A 21,825-nucleotide genomic window follows, 5' to 3' on the forward strand; every position below is an offset into this window, starting at 1 on the left:
AAAACAGTACTCCAAGCCGGAGACAGGACTTGTTGATTGGAAGCGTCTTCTGGTTGCTGCCGTTTAGCATCTTCTCCACGTAGCCCTTCCAATTGCGCCTCAGCTTGCGTCGATCCATTCACGGGTTCGTTAGTCCGACTAGATTCATGAGGTGTTTCAATATCCGTCAGCCGGCGCTCCAAATTCACCGTCGCTCGTCCAAGATTTTCGCTCACAGTGGCCTGAGCTTCCATAGCTCCTCTTAGCACAGAGACTTCCTGGCTTAGACGCTCCATTCTACCGAGCAGAGCCGAGGCATCAATGCTGCCGAAGCCAACAGGTGGAAGGTCGTCCAGGTAGTGCGAGACAAAACGGGGAATATTCTCACCACGCTCGTTTAACAGCTTCAAGCAGTCCTTCACATTATTTACGTCTTTCTGTGCGCCCTTATGTTTGATGTTACGCTGCTTTGCTGGGCACAGTTCATACAGGAGACGTTTGGACTCTTCAATCCAGTCAGATGAGAAATTGTTTGTAGCCAACAAAACAATGTCATCGTGCGGCAGTGTTTTTATCTTGGCAGAGATAAAATGTAAAAACTCATCTTCCACAATCACTTTACCGCATGTAGTATTGTAGACTTCAGGTTTTATGCGAAAAGAGGCATTGTCAGGACGGTAAATTCCTGCTGTTGCTGCCGCTGCCGCCATTGCCATCACAGATAGACACTCTCGCAGTATCCGATTAGTTTTGTTAGTTTTGCTGAATCTTCTGTTAAGAGAATTTGCCAAAACCCCATATTGGCATCCAGCTTACTGAAAATTTTGGCTCCAACCAATCTTCCAAGTGTTTTCTCCACTGATGGCAGGATGAACTTCTCTCGACACACTGACTCGTTCAGTTTGGTTAGATCGACACATATGCGTACAGCCCCTGTCTTTTTAGGCACCACCACGATGCCAGCGCACCAGTCCGTTGGCTCCTCGACTCTACATATCACACCAAGACTTTCCATGCGGGACAGTTCCTGCTTGACTTTGTCCATCAATGGCAATGGGATCCTCCTTGGTGTTTTTAGTGAGAACGGTTCTGCCCCTGGTTTAAGCTTTAAGGCGTATGGCTGGTGTACGTCTTCAAGTCCGCTGCATAGTTTTGGGTAAGTTTGTTTTAATGACTCTATGGTAACACTGTCTAGGCGCGCGACTAGCCCCAGCCTACAGCTTACAGGTCTTCCCAACAGTGCAGTGTGCAGGTGACGAACTATGTACACATCCTCCATCTCTTCATTCCCACCTCTTTTAAGCAGCAGCCTGGCGATGCCCACAACATCAAGTGGACTTCTCCCCGGTCCCAAGAGTGGTTTAGAAGCTTTTTTTAGTGGACTTTTTTAGTGGGTGGACTGTCCTTAAATATGTTCTGAAACACCACGTGCGGCAAAACAGTGACATCGGCACCTGTGTCGATTTTAAATGTCACACTATTGTCGTGAATGTTAATTTTCACCATCCAAGGATCACCATCTGTTGTGATGCTACCAATGAAGATGGCGTCTTCCTCCTCTTCCTCCACCTCATGCACCGACTTAGGTGTCCTGCACACGCGACTATAATGCCCTTTTCTGCCACATGAGTGACATTTGCCTTAATTTGCAGGACAGTCACGCTTAGGGTGTGATGGAGAACTGCCACATTTTTAACACTGTGACTGTAAAGCTTTCCCTTTGCTGTTTCAAGCTTTGTGTGTCTTATTGACATGCTGAGGGTTTTTTTTTTTTTAGCAAACTTGCTATTTTTGGACTCTCTGACTCTGTCCACAAACTTAGCATCACTAGCCTGCGCTTTGGAGTCTCCTTGTAGAGAAGCTTGCTGTTTTTTTACTTCCTCGCTTTGACGTGCCATCCTCACTGCTTTATCTTATGTAAGTTCTGCGTCCAGCTGCATGCGTTCGGAGAGCCCTTTGTCCAACAGTCCAACAACAAGTCTGTCTCTGATTAGCTCGTCGTGTAACACCCCATAGTTACAGTGTTCTGCTAATGCATATAACACAGTGACAAACAAATCCACCGACTCTCCTTCTTTTTGCTTCCGCATGTTAAACTTGGCACGCTCGTCTGTTACATTTTTCTTTACAATGAAGAATCTTTGAAAGCTATCACGTACCCCCTTGTAAGTGTCTCTATCGGCAGTCGTCAGTGTAAGCCCGCGTAAAATATCGTCCGCCTCATAACTCATGCAGTATATCAGCGAGTTTATCTGATTCTCTTCGGAACTTGCATTTAGGTTACTTGCCAGGCGAAACCTTTCAAATCTTCTAATCCATTTATCCCACTCTTGCAGTTTTGAAAAGTTGAAGGATATTGATATTGAACGTAGCACATGGTCCTGGGCCCACTGCAACTCTCTGCAATGCTGCTGCAGATGGCTCCCCCGTTCTGCTGCTCACAATTTCTCCATCACTCATTCGTCCTTTTCTTTTCTTTCTTTGTTTTTTGTTTTTTTTTTCTTTTCCGTAGGCGTAAAAACCGACCGGCTTCTCCTCTCCACGTAGCTACAGGACTTCTGACACCATGTCGTGTTATTAAATTATTCACGTGAGTCTGGCTGTTAGCTTAACGTGGCTTTAACTTTATTCTTGAACTGCCCGTCGCTCTGCCCTGACGTCACCTAATGCCTCCCTCTCTTTACTAAATACACAGTTACCCCACAATATCTACTCCTGTCTGTGGTTGCTTTCATTTTTCATCTATCTAAATACTTTATTTAGTCACCTCTCAAAGAGTAATTGAAAGGTTTGTTCAGTCAAAGGAAGAATATTAATCCATCAAAAATCTCTCAGGGCTCATATGTACGCTTTTAAAGTAATCTTTAATCCTTACTCACACAATGACAAAGATTACTGAGTCAGTCATCGGGTACATTGACAAGTGACTTGAGTTATGCAGAGTTACAATCATAAAAACTTGGAAAGACAGAGAGTCAAATGCAAGTTTAACTGGCCTTTAACTCTGCTCTCATGCAGACAATAGAGTGAAATGCTGTGGAGGGTCCTTCTCTCAGCCACCAGGACCCTGAGACTTACAGTCAGGATTCAGTGTTTTTATAGTTTTTAAGAACTCAATACTTATATAGTCCTCTAAAAATAGCCTATTGAAATCTCCTCCTGCTGGCCATACTTTTCTTCATTTCTCTCTCAGGATTGGCTCCTTTCTTCTCCTGAGATGATGACATAAGTCCTTTCTGCTGCCACGTCCTTCCCCTCCTTGCAAGTGGCACTTTATGGTGCCAGGGCTTTGGCCTTTTATTTTTTTAAATCTTGGTTTTCCCCTAACCTTCTAGTCTTCATTATTCTGGCTGGGTCAAGGACACCAGTAGAGTTGGCTAGCTGCTGCCTGGGTCTTTCACAACAATACAATGTCATTAAAATTATTACACACTCTATCTTTCTGTTAATTTAAAAAAATAATGTTTCGTTAAGTTTACTCGACTAACTTTGGGTAATACACATCAATGCTACTACAAAATATAACAAAGAAATGTTTCTGATTATATGCATTGGATTACATGACATATTTCTATAATATTCAATTACTAATACAGCTTTTATTTAAAAAGTCACATGCTTGAATAAGTAATTCATTAATTTGAATTAGTCACTAAATAACAAGCACTGTCAGTGTTTTTTTTTTCTTGACTTAGTCTTGGAATACCTGCCATCCTTTAGTGATGCAAACCAGAATAATAGAGTAATTGTGTTAAATTCAAAAACCTTCATGATGCTCTCTCCTGAGGCGCACTTCCCAACGAATGAAGTCGCTGCTTTTAGTACTCACCTGCTATTTTTAGCATTCCTAATATGCTCTTCTTTATCCTCCAAACTGCACTACACCCAGGCCTTGTCCTGGTTTATCTCCCTCAGACCATGTCAGGATGCAGATCATGCCACACTAGCACAATGTTACCACTATGGGGGTCAATTACATTTGTGCAAGATTGTTTCCAGCATCTTGTAACAATCATGGTCGTAGCTGAGACATAAAACAGCACAGCCATTTCTGCTTCAAAATTTTAAAAAACAATTCTTGCTGGTGTGTCTGGGCCCCATGTCGTAAATACTCCGTCGCTGCTACCATCACACTCCACCTAGAACATCGGTCTGTTACCATAACATCAATAAGATGCCACCACACTGCTCACAATTCAGCAATCCATGTTGAATTGTTTCGTTAGACTAGACAAATAAGACACATCCACCTAATGAAACAATTCAACATAAATTTTTCATTACCTGGTCTCAAGACATGGACACTATTGAGAAAAAAACCTTTTATTTTCATAAAAATATTAATAGAAAAATAAAAAAAATGCCTTGCAATCAGGTACAATTAGGTGTGTCTTATTTGTCCAGTCTAGTGAAACACTTCAATATTAACTCCTGGTCAGAAGTTCCCATGACATGGAGGCTTATTCATTTTCGTTTTTTAAATGTCATTGGTTCAGTAATTTTTTGATGATCCCTAAGTGAACCACCATGTTTAGGAGGAGGGAGCACACAGAGGTGATATCTGACTGCCAGAACTTGGTCAAACAGCAGGAAGACACCACTGAATCTAACCTCAAGTCACCCTGGTGGTCTGGTGCACTTCCATTTAATGGAGTGAGCTTGCAGCTTTTTTTACTTGCTGGAGTTTTCAGGGTTTTTAGTGTGTTTTGGTATTTGGAATGTTTTTCTTTTGCATTTGTTTTTTTGTTTGTGTGTCTTGAAGGGTTGCATCATTCATGTCTTTGCATTTCGCTGTTTGCGGAGCGTTTAGCTGTTTGCTGTGTTTCTATTTATTTAATGTGATTGCACGTGTCAGCTACTGTACTAAACAATAAAAAACAACAATAACACAAATAGTTTTAGAAGAGTCTTTGGTCAAACTAAGAATGCTCCTCTCTGTACTTTGACATGAAATTAGTGGTATGGCATGAGTATTTCAGCATTTTTGTGAGCCTAATGTTGAGAGAAAAAATAAAAATTGAGGAAACATACTAGCTTTTAAAATATCTTAAGCAGTGTTAATTGGACTTCAGTATTAAGTTCAGGCAATAGTATAACATTTAATTCTTCAGTGATTATTGAAAAATTATTTGAGGATTTTGTTGGAATCTTTTAGCTGTAGTGTTGTGAAATAAAATCCTTTTTCTCTGGTTGTGTTTGAAGCCATGTCCCTTCAATCACACAATCATTAGGTAATAAACAAAACAGCTCCTTTAGTGTTCGTGTTCTTTCCCCGCCTGGAATGAGCTGGAGGTGTTTTCACTGATGGGTTTATTCAGTCAGAATCAAAACGTTTAGATTCAACACACAATCACTTAAAGATATTTGTCTTCTGATATTTTGTAATGTTGACAGTACAGTCCTAATTTCTTTACTCAAAAACATCTCAATTAAAACAAATCAGCAATTTGGTAATTAGTTTAAACCTTTTATTTTAAAGACTTGAATACAAAGAAAATTATTTTCACTGTCTTCACTCACCAACTTGGACTTAGAAATTAAAAAACAAAAGAAAAAGAATATAAAAGACAAAAATTTATCGACTCTACAATCAGCCCATCAGTTGGTGACAGTGAGGGTGTCAAAACTGAATATGACAGGATCATCGATAATGTATGTCGTCTTTCTGAATCAAGAGGGATCATCAACCATCACTGGGGCTGTCAGAGAATCATTGATCACATTCAAAATAAAAACAATGCAAAACTTAACACCAGAGACACAGGACTTCCAGCATCTAGAGGGTGTTAAATATTGGAAAAAGCTGCATGGAGTCAGGGCAAATCTTGGTACAAAAAGGCCACTTTAGTTTTTTGTCATCTGGTGACAAGAAACCATCGTGCCAATGTGATCAACAGTCACATGACCTTAGGAGTATCTGGGAAAATCATTGTCACTCAACACAATCTGCCACTGCATCCAAAAAATATCACCTGAAACCATGTTTTCCAAGGAGGAAGCCAGTTCTGTTTCTCTCAGATGGACAGAAAGACGGTGGACATATGGTCAAACATGATTGAGAGGAAAACTGGACAAGACCAGACGTCATTCTTCTGCCACTGTGACTTTGCAGAGAGATAAGTCTACAGTCCAAACCAGTCTTCATCAAACAAAACTTTAAATTATTAAGCTGCTTTAACCTTGTATTTAATAAGAATGGACAAAATTTTATCTTACAAATCCAAAACAGTTAGCAAATGAATTAAAAAAAAGTGTCATTTAAACAAATGAATGTGAATGTGTTTCTTTTCTCACCATTTTTCTGAGTGTTGCATTGAATTGTGTCGGTATTTCAAAATTGGATGAAGATGGACAAAGAAGCTGAAAGTATTTTCTTTGTGCTTGTTTGTTCAATAAAGGTTAATGAGTTTTCTGGCATTGCTACCACAGGGTTTCCTGTAAACAGCCGGTGTTGGATGCTTAGAAGACATAAATAAAATTACAGAAATGTCCTGCCTTGTTTTATTCTGGTTGTTCTGCCTCTGGTTAGCCAAGGTGGAATGGAATGTTTTCCTTTCTTATCTGGAGCAAGATTACAATAAAAATACCAAGTCAAGTTTAAAGAACTTGTTGGAGGTGAAAACAGAAAAAAGGGAAAGTCCACTTATTTAAGATTTATTTTAATTGAATTGGCACCAATCTGATGATTAACTTTTGTAACTTCAAACCACACAATTCTGACTTAAAGTGGAAAATAAAACTTTTGTTGTGCAATAAATTTAAGCAGCATTAAACGAAAGAAGAGATACTTTGAAGCTGAGCCTAATTCTGTATGACATAAAGTCAAACTGGATCCACCATAAAAATGTTACTTTCATATTCACATTTGGTGCTGGATTGCTGTGAGGCTCAGTTGACCCAACTCTTGTCTGTGTGAATTACCATAGGAAACAACAGGGTCTTTAAAGGATAATTCAGATTTTCTGACGTGGGGTTTAAAGAATCAGGGAGAAGTTCTTTTGAGTCAAGTGAGCATCCAGTCAGACAACAAGTCTGATCTCAGATTTCATAACAGTGCATGTGAACCCTGTTTAACCCGGTCTCAAACACAGCAATGATCCACTTTGGCTCTGGGTCTGCACAATCAACTTGTTAAAACAGACTCTTCTGAGAAAATGGTCTGATTTTCTAAACTGAAATCATTCAGACTGTGGTCCACTGCAGGTAAAATACTGACTGTTCAGAAATGTAAACTATTTTTTAGGAAGAATATGTTGTTTGAGCTGATACGATGAACCAATTTCTGAAGAATAAAAGAAGCCAGGACACAAATAGCCACAAAAGCTCTCCAAACTTCACCTAAATCTCTGGTAACGTCTCTGACCCACTTGACAAGTTTTCATTTGATTTGCTAATTAAATTCTAAGGAATTAAACTCCATATTAGTTGATGTGTGGTGGACTTTTATTTATTCCAGTGCAGGACTTTTAAAGAAATAATTCAAATAATTAAAAGTGGGGGGAATAGTTATGAGCAGTCAGTATCTTACCTGCATTAGACAGCAGACAAAGCAAAATCTGTTCAGCGAATCATGGAGAAAACATCATGAAGTCTAGCTTTGGTACTGAAAAGAAAATACATTTAAAATCAAATTAACAATTAGTCAAACATTTAAAAGATTCTAGTCAATAAAGTTATGTTGTTGTTTTTTTACACAGCATAACTTACAAAAGATATTTACTCTGACCAGGTATGCTTAACATGATTCAGTTTTACAACACAGCATTGTGATGGACTGCAGACCTATTCATAGACTATAATGGTTTCAATGCGGTCAGTCTTCAGTGCAGAAACCATCTGATGGGAAAGTGGTTGGGTGTAAAAATGTTCCTTTGAGTAGGGTTAAACTTACTACCCTCATCTAACTGGTACCACACTGGTAAGGATGGTATCTCACTGAGCTGCAACTGTTGGAGACTAAAAACTGCAGGAAAATTGCAAGAAAATCTGTGAATTTTCAGCTGTAGTCTCACTGAACTCTTGGGTGTTTGTGACCAAGTGACCAGCGAGCAGTGAGACCACAATTAGAGCAGACAGAGTTTGAAAAACATGGCTGATTTTTGTGGGCATGGCTTGCAAAACTGCATTCTTGGCTGCACATACCGTAATTTTGTTGTCCACACTTGAAAAATTAAGATAAACAGATGTGGAGTAGTTTTTCAAGAAATATTATTTATCATCAGAGTGGCTTTAGACTTTGAAATTAGTCTTGGATGTTTGCCGTCAGATAAGAGTTCCAAGGTGTTAGAAATAAAGCTTTCAAAACTCAGCGAAGTAGTCGCAGTCTAGTGACATACCAGCTTTACTGTAGCTATGACTCAAAACAACTCCACATCAAACCCACGTCAAAATATTTTGTCCTTCCCTTTAAAATCCAAGACACACGTTAGACAAGTAAAAAAAGCTTCCAACAGCTCCAGCTGCCAACAATAATTATTAGAAAACTGAATGAATAGGTGGAGGACTGGGGGAAGGATTTCTTGGAGTTTCTCCAGGTGATAAAATTTAACTTCACTAAAGATACAAAAGAAGAGTTCATAACATGACCAATTTGTTTTCCAAAAAAACAACAACCTAGAAACCTTTTCAGGTAGAAGATAAAAACATGAATATTTTGAAGGTCACATTTATGGAAATGTTCCTTAAAGCTTCATCCAGATAGACCTTTAATGTTGAGATTAGACACTACATGAAGAGAGGTATAACAAAGTCCTGATGGAGGTGGAGTTTATGCTGAGCAGCACTGCAGGAACATTAAATAGAACCCTGGAAAGCATGCTGTGGTTGTGGAAAATTTTATACTGAAAAATCAAAATCACCTTTTCACATATTTTATCTTCTAAAACAGGTGGTTTATGAGCAACTCTGATTAGCCTTTTGTGGAGTATTTCAAAATTCTTCCTTTTTTGCATTTTAATCAGAAAATGGAGAAAAATAAAAATCAGTACAGCTCACTGAGACACTTTCAGGTGTACATCGGGCTCCACAGTGTGAGATGTGGAGTCACTGTAATAAAACAGAACAATGATCTCTTACAGCAAACTAAACTGAGGAATTAGACACAAAGAAAACCCCAGGCCTTGGCCACTTACAACACAAACATGAAGAGAAGTTTGGGGGAATTCTGTTAGACGGTTGTATTTTCATTTCAGTGTACAGAGCATTTTTATTCCTCTAGGTGCTGAAAAAGCTGATTGTTTTCAAATCAGTCAGAGATACATGTTTTCCTTTAAAGACTGATTCATAAACATAGTTTCCATTCCTCTTCATGTGATTCAACTTTTTTTGAAAACCAGCAATGTGAAAACCTTTTTCCATGAGGTTCACACTTTTCTAATGAGAAACATAAAAATGTAAATCAAAATGTTGATAATTTCAGGTGAAGGAAATTGGAACAGGGCCACAACTAACTTCCTGTGAACATCAAATTAAAAGTGTTCATGATTTGTGAAGGTACTGTAAGTTCCTCTGTCCACAAGGCATTCATCTATCAACTAACAAGGAGCTAGAGCTGAGGCTGTTTCACAACCCCACACCTTCCTTTAACTTTATACACAAGCCATACTTTGTGCTAACTACTTTACAGTGTTAAATGTTTCTTATGGTTTTCAAGAAGGTCATGAATAATAATGTGAAGCAGGCAGATAGGTGATGGATGTTTCACACTGTTTGTACTGTTACAACACCTCACATTTGTCATGTATTTGACATATAAGGGAGTGCACTTGTGTGACTCTCTGAGACATGGGAATACACAGAAAAGTAGAGTCTGCAAAGTGGGAGAATGAAGAACCACATAACACACATTTTTACACTTAAATGTAATGCAACAACCTGAGACTAGTGTGGGAGAGCTGATTGATACTCATATAATCAAATAGTGCAACAAAGTTAAGTAAAGCACAAAATCTATGGAGTATAAGAACATGAGTGAAAGGAAGAAGCAGGTTAGAAGCTGAAGGAACAATGGTGAAGGGGATGGGGGTAGGGACTGTGAGACAGAAAAGAAAGGAAGAATTCTGAGAAAGTGAAGTGGAGGAGCAGCAGTGCCTTCAGGAGTACTGCTGAGGAACTCCATATCCTGATCTGTAGATGGGCCTCCCTGATGGTGACTGAGAACTGGAATAGGGTGGCCCAGCTGGGTAGCTGTACCCCCCATAACTGTAAGAGGCTGGATATGGCGCAGGACCGCTGCTTGGGTTGCTTGGGGTGTACTGGCCAAATGCAGAGCCAGGGTGGGGAGCAGGGAAGGAGGGCTGAGCTGGGTAAGGGCAGGTGACTGCAGCAGGAGCCATGAAAGCAGGCCTAGGCCCAGAGTAGCTTGATGCTGGGGTGAAAGATGAGCCAGAACCTGCGTAAGGGGTGAACTGTGACGGGGGATTGTTTGGGACGGAGCCCACTGCTGCCACTGCAGAAGGGGGGTTGGGAGGAGGAACGGGGTACTGGTTATAGGGCAGCCCAGAGGACCCTCCTGCAGATGTAGGGGCTGGGTGAGGTTTGGAGTTCGGTTGTTGCTCATTTGTTGTTGTTGCTGTTGTTGTCTGTTGGTTCCATGGTGATGGTGTGACGACAGGGTTCAGGTTGGCGCCTGCTGATGATGTCATGGTGGTGGGAATACCTTCACTCCTCTGTCGAAAAATTTCTTGGAGTTTCTCCATCTGTACGCGTCTTTTGTGAGCAAGTGAGCGCAGGAGAAGAAAGCGCTCAAGGAAGGAGTCTAACAGTAGGGAGCCCTCCAGAAACTCATCAGCCAGAGCCTGAAGACAAGTGATAAATAAGGAGGTTTACTGATGAGCAGACCAAACATTATCTATAAACATACTGCTGCCATGGCCTAATTATCCTGGATTCAGACAGAATATCCACACATTTAGGCCAAAGGCTTAGACAACACATTATTCAATGTGAAGAGCAGTGTGTTTGTCTTAAGGTTTTCTACAGAAATAAATTCAACACAGTGCAGCACAATTGATTTACAACCTTAGTAACCATTTAACAGCAAACACAACACATTTTTGTTATATCGTGCATTTTTCTTCATGTAATACCGATATTGTGACACAAGTATATAATTTAAAGATGATCCTTTAGCTGTCTGAGTCATTTTGAATAGAAGTTTAGTTTTTCCCACAGCTCATTCCACCTCTCACCAACCTCCTCTTTTCCTCACCCTTGCTCACCAGGAAAGTTCTCCAGTGGGCACTGTGTTATGGGTTGGAAGTAAGGGACAGCTCAACAGGAGACGCTAAATTATTAGAAAACTTGCTTCTGAAGAAAAACAGCTGTGAATTGTTCATCTGCGAGTGGTTTAGATTTCACAAGGAAGACTTTGAACAAAGGCAGCTTAATTTCTGGGACTGGTTGCTCAGTCTCTCCCATCTAACCTGTTGAAAGTTGGCCCTCCTTCAGAGAGCTGACAGGTGTCTTGGTGGTCTCTCTCACTGTTCTCCTTCTTCAGGGTCACTCAGTTTGTGAAGACGGCCTGCTCTTGGTAGATTTATAGCTGTCCCATATTCCTTCCATTTCTTGATGATGACTTTAAAAGTACTCTTGGGGATGTTTAGGGCCTTGGAAATCATTTCGTACTTGTCCCATGACTTGTACCTTTCAATAATCTCTTCTCTGAGTTGAATTATTCAGTCTTTTTAAAGAGCATTAATATTTAGCAATAACTTATTTTACATTACATATTTTTATTTAATTGGCATTACTTTGTAGAAATTTTCTTACTTTGTCATTGAAGAGGTTTTTTTTATTTTTATTAATTTTTTTTGTCAAAAAGGCCAGTTTATATTGACCCAGCCTGATTTATAGAAAGAAAAGGGTAAAGCACCCTGACAATCTGTCTACTTTTAAGACTCTGCTTAAGACTTCCTTTTTTTTTAATTAATCCTATAGTTAGGGTTAGACTGGGTTTCCTGAGCTCTCCTTTAGTTATGCTGCTATAGGCTTAGACTGCTGGAGGACAAACTGACCACATTTCCTCTCTCTGCTGCTGTCTTTACCCTCTCTGCTCTCCATGTTTGTATTTGTAATTATTTTTATCATTAACATGTGTTTTTTTGTCTTTCTTCCAAAGGAAACTCCACCTGGACCAGTCATTCTGTGTTTGTCTCTTTCCTGTCTTCTCAAACCCCAGCTGGTTGAAGCAGATGGCCACTCCTCCTGAGCCTGGTTCTGGTTCTGCTGGAGGTTTCTTCCTGTTAAAAGGGAGTTTTTCCTTTTCACTGTCACCAATGTGCTGCTCAGGATAGGAGACTGTGACGAAGTGAAGATCTGCTGGCGTCCTTAGATAGATCATTTTTATTAAGAGGTATTTTAAAATTAATGTGAATGTTTTTGTACAGTGTCCTGAGATGACTTTTGTTGTTCAACTCCCCCACACACACACCCTCAGAGTGACCACCCTGCAATGAGAAGATTCCTGAATGGAGGAGGTATCCCAGGATTTCACCAGATTTTGCACATTTTTTATTTTTAACATTTTATTTAATATTTTTACTTTTTACTAAAACTGTTATTTTAGGTACACACTTGAACAGATTTGCTGTTGGTACTTTAAACATTATTACTGTGGAAAACATAGACCTTTTTGGAAAAGAATACTAGCAGCTATTTTAATCTAATCATTTGTCCATTATGCCATGTATTAGAAAAAAAATAAACTTCAAAACATTGTCAATTTGATTACAATGTTTTGCTGCAAAAGCCATTATCAGATAAGTACTGACCTCTGACTCGGCATCTGTTTTGCCGCTCTCCGTCTGTAATCTTGGGAATAATGCCTCTGGAGAGACCTGACCCATCATCCCATCTGATGAGGAGAACAAATTGGACAGACAAGAATCAAGAGAAAACACAAGAGACTGAGAGCTAGACATCACTAACATGACAACCAGCAGAAGGTTCAGTAATGTAATTGTGAGCTGCTTAGAGTTGACATACAGAAGGTCTTATTTTATTTTTTTTGTCTACAAATTCAAGTTAGTTACATTAAACATGTCTGTATGATGGAGAAATTGAGGTATTTCAGAATATAAAGCTAAATGACTTGAGAGTTAGAAATCCTTCAAAAACAATTGTTATAGGTTTATATTGAGACACACTACAACTATGGTTATGTATCCTTTGAATTTTTCCTTTGATTCCAGAGTAATATGAAACAAAACTGTTCTGTAGCTGTTCAGCAACAGAACAAAAGTCCAGTTTACAGAAAAGGTGTAGTGTTCATGAGGAGAACTGCAACAGCACCAGTTTAAAGAACAACATAAAAGTGTGCTCCACCCTGATTATTGAAGATCAACTAATATTATACATAAATGAAAGATTACTTTGTGTTTTATTCTTCATAATGTAGAAAGTACATTCTTCTGCTCACTGTTGAGTTACTGACTGAGTATTAAACATATCTGCTGCTGGCAGGTTTATTCATTTTATACCAGGCCTCATTTTTGAGTATTGTTTAATCGTGAGCCAGGTTTTGTAAAAGTGTATTGTATTTTAAATCGAGACGTGTTAAATAATTAGTCTCAATAACAACAACTGACAGTGAAACATTTCTTTGCTTTGTTATATTGTACTGCATAGACTCTCAATTTGTTGAATCAAATTAATATTAAATTGCATCATATCGTATTGTGATTGACTGAACTGCATCATGACTAGGAGCAGAATTGTATTAATTTTTGCTGCTCATGTATCTTTAAAAAACTGAATCCTTTGCAGCGTATCAAGATACACTTTGCATCGGCCACTGACCAGAGATGACACTAAAAAGCTTCTTCAATATCCCTGATATCAAGATTTATTTTCTCCCACTGGCACTCTGTTAGCTATGAGGTCTGAGTGTTTCATATTTTACTTATTTATTTTATTTCACATTAAGAAATGTTCTTCAGTTCTGTGTTTTACATAAAGTTTTGGTCAAACAACTGAACCAAACATTCATTTATTTTATATTTTAGTCATATTTTCTTAGGCGATACCTGTCTGGAATTGATCAAACTTTCTGTTTGATACATGGCCTGCAAGTTACTATTTAACTGATCAGATGGATTAAAAAAAAGACAGCAACGTAAGATGTTTTTATTTTAGAGTGAATTTACCTGCTGACAAACCCTACATTACTGTACCAGACCTGCCTACTGAAAGGATGGTTTCTTTTTGTCTTTGCTTCTGGGACAGTTGTCTGTAAAAAGAACCATTTGGCATTTGTTTCTTTTTCTTGTTGTACCGTACAGTACAGAACTGTGACCCTCATACCAAGGTATGAGGGGTTTTGAAGGATTTACAACTGATAACAGCAACTTTAAGTTAACATCAGTGTAGAAAAAAAACAGTCAAGTGTTCACTAATAACAAAGATAAAAATAAAAAATAAAGGCTGGCCTCCATTGGTACTTTTGGGGAAACTACCATTACAACATGAGCAATGGATAGAGAAGCAGCCCAAGAAATATGAAGTTTCCTCTAAAGAGAGAACTAATCTAGAACTTTCTAATGACATATATGTTTTGTTGTAGTTCTTTACAAAAATGATGATTTTAATTCTGAGCATAATGTGAATATCAAGAAGTTCATATTTTTTTTTCTATTTTTAAAGGTAACAAAGACAGAAAAAGTCCTGGATCCTCTCCAATTTCTGTAAAGCACAGGGAGAGGGGTGGACATTTCCAAACATTTTGAGGTATCCAAGCCCCTTGTCAGTCTAATTTTAATTTTTTTTTTCTTGTTTTTAATTGCAAGTTGCCTCGAACCTCAAAAAACATAGAAAATGGTAAACGGAATTACCATGTTTTGGGGTTTTTTTGCATTATTTTAATACATGTGGACATGTTTATCTTGAAATTCTAATGGCTGTAACATATTGGAAGAATTAATTTATAATTTTTGTTTTTGTAGCTCAAATTGCTCAACTAGCAAACATAATGACAGAAGCAGTTTCTAATTTAAAGTCTTCAAACTTTGTCAACCCTCATTGGCTTTGCTCATTTGTCATTACCTCTGAGGGAGCAGTGTTGTCTGTAGGTTTCTCTGACAGCCTCTAGCTGAGAATATCTCGCCACCAGCACCTCCTTCTGTGACTCCAAACGAGGTTTCATGTCCAGGTTCTGCTCTGCCAGGCTGCGATTTGATGCCAGTGCCATCTCTCTTTCCAACTGGATATTTTGAATCTGAAGAAGATAAAGTGACTGTGAAATTACCACATGTAATGGACCAAAATGGATTTACATTTTTTTCAATGTAAAGCTCTTACTGTGGGATGTAGAGATGGGCATAAATCATCAAGTGTTCAAACAAAATTAGATTTATTACTGGTTGTGTTATACCTTCCTACAAAGGTCAACCCATACATCCAAACGTCTGTAAGTTGTTATTGTGACAAAAGTGACTCATTTACTAAAGTCTACATGGACAGCTAATGTCATGAGTTCACAATAATCTTTCCTAAATCATAAATAACAGCTGTGCTGTCAATCAAATAGACCACGTGTAAAATTAAATGCCATTCCCTAAAGAAATCCATATCACCCACCACCTTTCATGACACAGTTGTAAACTAAAATCAGCTAATGATGGGAGGAGACAAAGTTACAGCAGTTTTTGTCAAACCTTGAAAATAAGGCTATCCGTGATCTCATGCTATCAGTTAGCACTCAGAGTATGTGTTGTGAAAGGTTCAGCTACTACCACTTCAGATTTTTGCTCAGTATCTATAAAACTAACTGAGTTAAAGCCATTTTTTGTGTGTTAGCGAAGGAGTTGATTGTGGTGGTCATCTTGAATTAGGCTGAGTCCAAAAATTATTCAGTTGTAATTGTACCTCCAATTAGAGGTACAATTACAACTATTAAGTGAGGAATGAGGAAAATGTGGGTTTGTCACAATTAGTATTGTCATCGCAGTATTAAAACTAATTAATATTGCACATTGCAAGTTTTTCCTAATATCGTGCAGCCCTAGCACATAACATTGTTTTCAAAGTTTGATAAAAACCGCTTCAACTCCATCATTTCTCATAAGATGCTCTCAGTTCAGAACTCATGAAGGTGGCGGGCGATATGCATTCCTTCAAAGAATGCTAGGCTTTTAATTTACATGCACGAGTCACATTTTATTAGTAACCACCATGAAACCAAAAGTTTAATTTCACAGAGCTAACACATACAAACTGATCAGATGGTCAGATGTGTGGCTACCTGATCTTGGATTTCTGACTGATTTAACAGCAAAACTGAATTCACTCAACTCTGACCTCCAGGGAAGAAACAGACACCTCTCCCCCTATGATAACAAAGTAAATGATTTCAAAGCCAAGCTCGGTGTTTGGACCAAGCATCTAAACAGCAGGAGGTTAAGAGATTTTTCTAGCTTGGAAAAAATGTCTCCAGTCGTCAAAGACCAGGATGCTTTCCACCCAAAGCAGAGTTGTGTTCACCTGGTCAAAGTTGCAACAGAGCTCAGTCTGCATTTTGATGAGTTAGACGTCATGGAGGACACATTGATGATAATTGAAGATAATTGTTTTGCAAAATGAATTGGAACTGAGAGCCAGATCGAGGGACACTGATTTTTGGGGACATGCAAGCAGAGAGAGGTTTTCTCTCCTTACTGCATGTGCTGTAAAAGTGAGTGCCTACTTTGGATCCACATACCTAAGTGAAATGGCATTTTCACAGATGAAATCAAATCAAATTAAAGTATAGGAGCTGCCTCACTGACTGACACCTCAGAGACTGCCTCAGACTGTCTGTCTGCAGCAATGAGCACAATCACAAACTTGAGTGACTGATTTGAGTGAACGGTGCTGCAAAACTAAGTCTGTTGGCACTGTAAAAGTGTAACATTGCATAAGATAGCTCAGAGCTGCATTTTACTTTATCAAATGTAAATGCTGTTGCTGCTCATTGTTTTGCTGTTTTAAATATTAAACAAATGTAAATTACACTAAGCAAGTTCATGCGCTTCACAGTTAGACCTAGCAGTTTTTAATGGCACTACTCTTTACAAAGTGTTGATTTTTCCCACTATGAACAAAAGTGAATGTAGTAACTTCCATGAGGCATACTCACAAGCTTCACAGTTAACTCGTATCAGACCCTCATACCAAGGTATGCATCTAAATCCCAGGGTTTAGGTCTTTTTTTATACAACACAATGCTCATTTTGTAAAACAATGTTCCCTTTTAGAGTAAAAAAAGCAACATATGGGTTAATGTGACTGACAAGTTACCTACAGAACAGGTAATACATCGTATATCGGTCTGAACTTATCTTTTGAAAGCCAGCTCGAGGTTCACAGTGAGCGTTACAATGTTTCTCATTCATTAACAGCTAACATGTAAGGTGCTTCTCTGTGTTCACCAAACACTCATCGATATATGAATGCCAAACTTAATAACAGACAAACTGTCCAATCCTTGAAGGTGTATGTGTCTGCACATGCCTAATGAGTCCAACTTCAGGCTTTACTTTAGCATCTTTGTGCTCTGTCACCGATGTCACAGCTGATGTACTAACTAACGATAACAAAAAAAAATCACTTTAGAAATGACTAGACTATCCTTTAAAGCCTGTTTTACATCCAGAAACGGCTGTTAGAAAACATCAACTAAAAGTGAGAAGCAAACGTTGTACCTCGTCAGACTCCAAAGCCATAGACTCCACCCTCTCCGGGTTATCCAGGAGCTCCTGCAGCTCTGATTGGCTCAGGTCCTGGAGCTTCTCCATCTGATTGGCCAGGATAACTGTCCGTCATACAGCGACAAGGAAATGATCAGAGTTAAAAGCCAGTTCTGGATAACAGAAAGTGAATACTTTATAGTAGTGATGGGCAAATAAAGCTTCATGAAGCAATGAAGCTTTCCAACACTTTGCTTTGCAAAAAGGTTAATTACTCGATGCTTCATTCATCACTCACTAGTGACATGCTGCTGGTGAAACTGTAACAGCTTTTTCACTCAGTTGGATCATACTTTCAAAAATTTGTAAATGCAATATTGTCACAAAGTTTTCATCAAACTCATGTTTAGTAACAGGAGAATCAATTAAATCATATTTAATTGTCATGTTTTAATTATTAAAATGATTTGTAGCCAATCTAATCCTTGACCATCTGTGGTTGTGTTGGGTTTTATTTTATGTCATGGACTTATTTGACAATGAAGATATGTTGTACTTTAGTGTATTGGGAATTGAGTGATTGTTGGGGCAGACTGAATATTTTGAGCTTGAAACTTGCTTCCTTAAAACAGAGTTTGTTTAAACTCATCTCTTCCTGGGAGTTCTAGTTCTGGTTTTTAATATTACAAATATGTATATCCCGGATATGAGAGGTTTTTCTCTTTTTTGACGGCTCCATTTCAACCACTGCTGATGAAAACTGCTCTGCTGACGCGCTACCAAACCACCTACTACAACCCACGAAGCAACAGGGTTCACAGCGCTTTTATTTTGAAAAAACGATACGCAAAATGAAGCAATGACGTGGCAGATGTAATGCGAGGCCTCGTTTGTTGTTGATCACGTAATTTTGCTTAATATGACACAAGATCCATAGCGGGGCTTCATCGGACACGCCCCCTTTTTACTCGGTACACGCCTCGAAGCCTGGCTTCAGACGTCCCATCACTACTTTATAGGCCTTGCATTTGTATTTTAAGCAACTAAACTATAAGTGAGTGACACATTGCACCAGTGTTAACAAAAGTAACCAGAAGCTACCCGCTGATGAATTAATGGTGGGATTATTGTACATTCAGGTAAACGGGGGACATGAAAAAGCTGTTTTGTTAACAACTGCCTAGCGGGGAGTATTTAAAACGAGAACAGAGTGTATATTATCGAGGTAATTGAGTGCAGGCCACTTAGACATTTGATAGGGCGAACAGTGAAGGAGGAGACGAGTTAAAATAAAATGGCACTTGTATGAAAACAGCAGGTCGAAATCACTCTGACACTGACTTGTGCTGACATCTAACACCGCCGATTTCTGTCCACAGTAACAAGTTACGTCTCCTAGATTTCAGACCTGTCCTGACGAATTCCGACGAGTGTAAACGAGACTAGCTGAGTGAATTTGGGCGCTCTTCGCTCGGTGATGTAGCTAGCTACGCGGCCAACGTCTAGTCTCACCTGAAGCTTAAGCACCGAACAAGCCGTTGTCAACAGCCGCCGTGATCTCAGTCATCCAACGGTAACTTCTTCGAAGGAAGCCCGGTGATGTGGTGGGCAAACACACGGAGTACCGGACCGAGCAGCTCGTTTCAAGCGATGACTACCCTCATACCTACTCCGCTGGGGGTTTATCTTGGTAAAGAAATGAGTACAGTCGGAGGAATAGTTCACACGATCAAGAAAATTACAAGAAAAATATGAAAGTTTCACTCCACTCTGATAGGAACCGTCGCCATTTTGGAACCTTCCACGGCTTACGGGGTGTATTCGGATCCAATCATTTTTATAAAACGTCACTGGTGACTTTTAACAAGCTCTTGGGGTTTTAATGTTTTAACTACACCTTATTTGTCGATGTATGCAAGTGATTTTTACTATAGTTACTTATCACTGAAAAACTCAGGCGGAAGCGGCAGTCGCAGAGGAATGGTATGTTCCTTGCTCAGCTGATACAAGGGAAACCCCCACTGAATTAGAGAAACACTGGAAAGGCAACTGACGGCGCAAGGCGACATTTCTGGCCGCCATCTTGTCAAGTGTTACGTGTATCACTCTTTACTGTTGACATGTAGACACACTGTTAGCAAAGTGTGCGTACTGTATACTGTGACAATCCTCAGACCCTGGACACCATCTTTTACCATTAAACAGGACATACAGAAGTTTCCAGACCAGTACTAGTTGCTATAAGAACACTTTTTTCCACAAGCCATCCCCCTTTAAATTAACTAACTAGCCTCTGTTTATATTTTTTACATCTTACCATGTGACATCAAAGTTTGTAAATGATTCATACTGCATATTAGCTGCACCTTAAACACTCATCCTAAAAATACTGCTTGTATACTGTCCAGTATGTGTAAATATGCTTTACTGTTATTGGGATTCCTCGATCCCCCAGGCTCTTTAATTGAGAAGAATCTCTCAAACACCATCACTTTAAGTTTAAAGTTCTTGTATTAAGCAATAACAGTAAAATAAACAAACAATATTGTAAGAGCAATCATGTTTAGAATTCTGGAGACTTAGCCTGACAAGTGCCACTGCCCTTGTGCAGAAAAAGTCTGGGGCTTCAGCACCTTACAAGGCTTTTTAAAGAAATAAAGATACCTTTCTCCACCCCTGTTGCTAGGTGACATTAGGGAGTTAGATGACGAAACACTGAACCGTATTAATTAAGAAATTCCAGTATCACCGTTTCGGCGAGCATAACTATATTTTATTTTGACGGATTACAGCTGAACTCAGGTATTTCTGCAAAACAAATGAGCTTGTAAAATATTCCTTCTAACATCTTTCCTTTTGAGGCCTTAAGCAAACATAAAGTTTAACACTTTAACACTCTGAAACTACGTAAATATTAAGCAAACTTTTAAATCATGAAACACCTATCAAACAGCATAGTATGATTATATATCAATAAAAATAAGCTATAAAAGATCAAAACTCTTCACTGTGTAAGTATTTTTTTACTACCTGAGAGAAACCACTAGGCGCACACAAAATCTTTGTGTTCTTTACACACATGGCCAATAATTTATGATTCTGATTTTGATCAGTCCATTAGCACTTAGAAAAATCCTTATTTTATCTAAATAAACATATATCATAAATAACGTGACAACAAAATCAAAAGTATTCTGTAATGAGCCTCCCAACAAGCCCAGCCAATCTTTATCGGAAGCAAAACACTGACCCAGTGCGCTTCCACTTCTGTGATAAAATGACCATGTGCGGGAATCATTCTAACCAAATCAGAACATGACTGCACTTTAAGTCATTAAGTACTTTACATGTCTGCTTAGTCTAACCAGAACTCTGCTACCAGTATGTGTCATTAATTTTACTTAGACTAATAACTTAACCCAGTGGTTTTTAACCTTTTTTCAGTGATGTAGCCTCTAGGAAACATTTAGCACCCCTAACCAGCACAAAGTATTCTGTTTGGAAAGAAAGATGTAAAACACAGTGCTGTGCCATTAGTGACAGATTTATTAAAATTTACTACTAATAAACAGTAAATAATCATCAACATAAAGTGCACTTTTTAGGCTTAATTCAAAAAAGTTAAAAAACAAAAACAACTGGACTTCTATTCTGTAGTTGAAGACGTTTCGCTTCTCATCCGAGGAGCTTTCTCAATTCAGAAAATTGAGAAAGCTGAATTGAGAAAGCTCCTCGGATGAGAAGCGAAACGTCTTCAACTACAGAATAGAAGTCCAGTTGTTTTTGTTTTTTAACTTTTTTGAATTTACCATGGCCTGGATGACTGAGAATCTACACCAGCATGTTTTTAGGCCTAATTTTAAATATTAAATAATAAATTTAAGAAACAAATATTTCCTTACATAAAAAACACAAAACCTAAATCTCAGCCTATTCGTTCCACATGGGCCATTCCCCTTTCACTTCAAGCTCTGGTCCAGAGGCCTGGGAGCTTGAGGGTTGTCTTCAGTATCTTAGCTGTTCCTACGACTGAGCTCTTCCGGACAGAGATCTCTGAGGTTGTTTCTGCACAGCAAATTCAAAAGTGTTAAATGTTTTTGTGTTAGCAGACTTTGTGCAAAAGCAGAGTTAATTTTACACTTATGGAGTAACATTCTGTTTATGTAACTCTGGGATGTATATTATT

General features: G+C 38.8%; 1 protein-coding gene across 1 annotated transcript; it reads right to left on the reverse strand.

Annotated features, from left to right (window-relative positions):
* Positions 1 to 5,430: 5,430 nt before the first annotated feature.
* On the reverse strand, positions 5,431 to 19,459 carry vps37c (VPS37C subunit of ESCRT-I). Its single transcript, XM_017439809.3, has 5 exons — positions 19,152 to 19,459; positions 17,655 to 17,764; positions 15,019 to 15,190; positions 12,750 to 12,832; positions 5,431 to 10,775 (listed from the first exon to the last, which is right to left on the reverse strand). The coding sequence occupies exons 2-5, from the start codon at positions 17,745 to 17,747 to the stop codon at positions 10,071 to 10,073; spliced, it is 1,053 nt and encodes a 350-aa protein (XP_017295298.1). The 5' UTR covers positions 17,748 to 17,764; positions 19,152 to 19,459; the 3' UTR covers positions 5,431 to 10,070.
* Between the last annotated feature and the right edge of the window lie 2,366 nt (positions 19,460 to 21,825).

Source organism: Kryptolebias marmoratus, linkage group LG6 (assembly GCF_001649575.2).
Source record: "Kryptolebias marmoratus isolate JLee-2015 linkage group LG6, ASM164957v2, whole genome shotgun sequence".
Taxonomy (NCBI): Eukaryota; Metazoa; Chordata; class Actinopteri; order Cyprinodontiformes; family Rivulidae; genus Kryptolebias; species Kryptolebias marmoratus.

Coding starts and splice junctions, on each gene's coding strand:
- vps37c (XM_017439809.3), bottom strand. CDS start 17,747: ATGGAGAAGCTCCAGGACCTGAGCCAATCAGAGCTGCAGGAGCTCCTG. Junction 15,191..17,654: donor TGGCTTTGGAGTCTGACGAG/GTACAACGTTTG, acceptor TATCTTCTTCAG/ATTCAAAATATCCAGTTGGA. Junction 12,833..15,018: donor ACAACACTGCTCCCTCAGAG/GTAATGACAAAT, acceptor TCTCCTCATCAG/ATGGGATGATGGGTCAGGTC.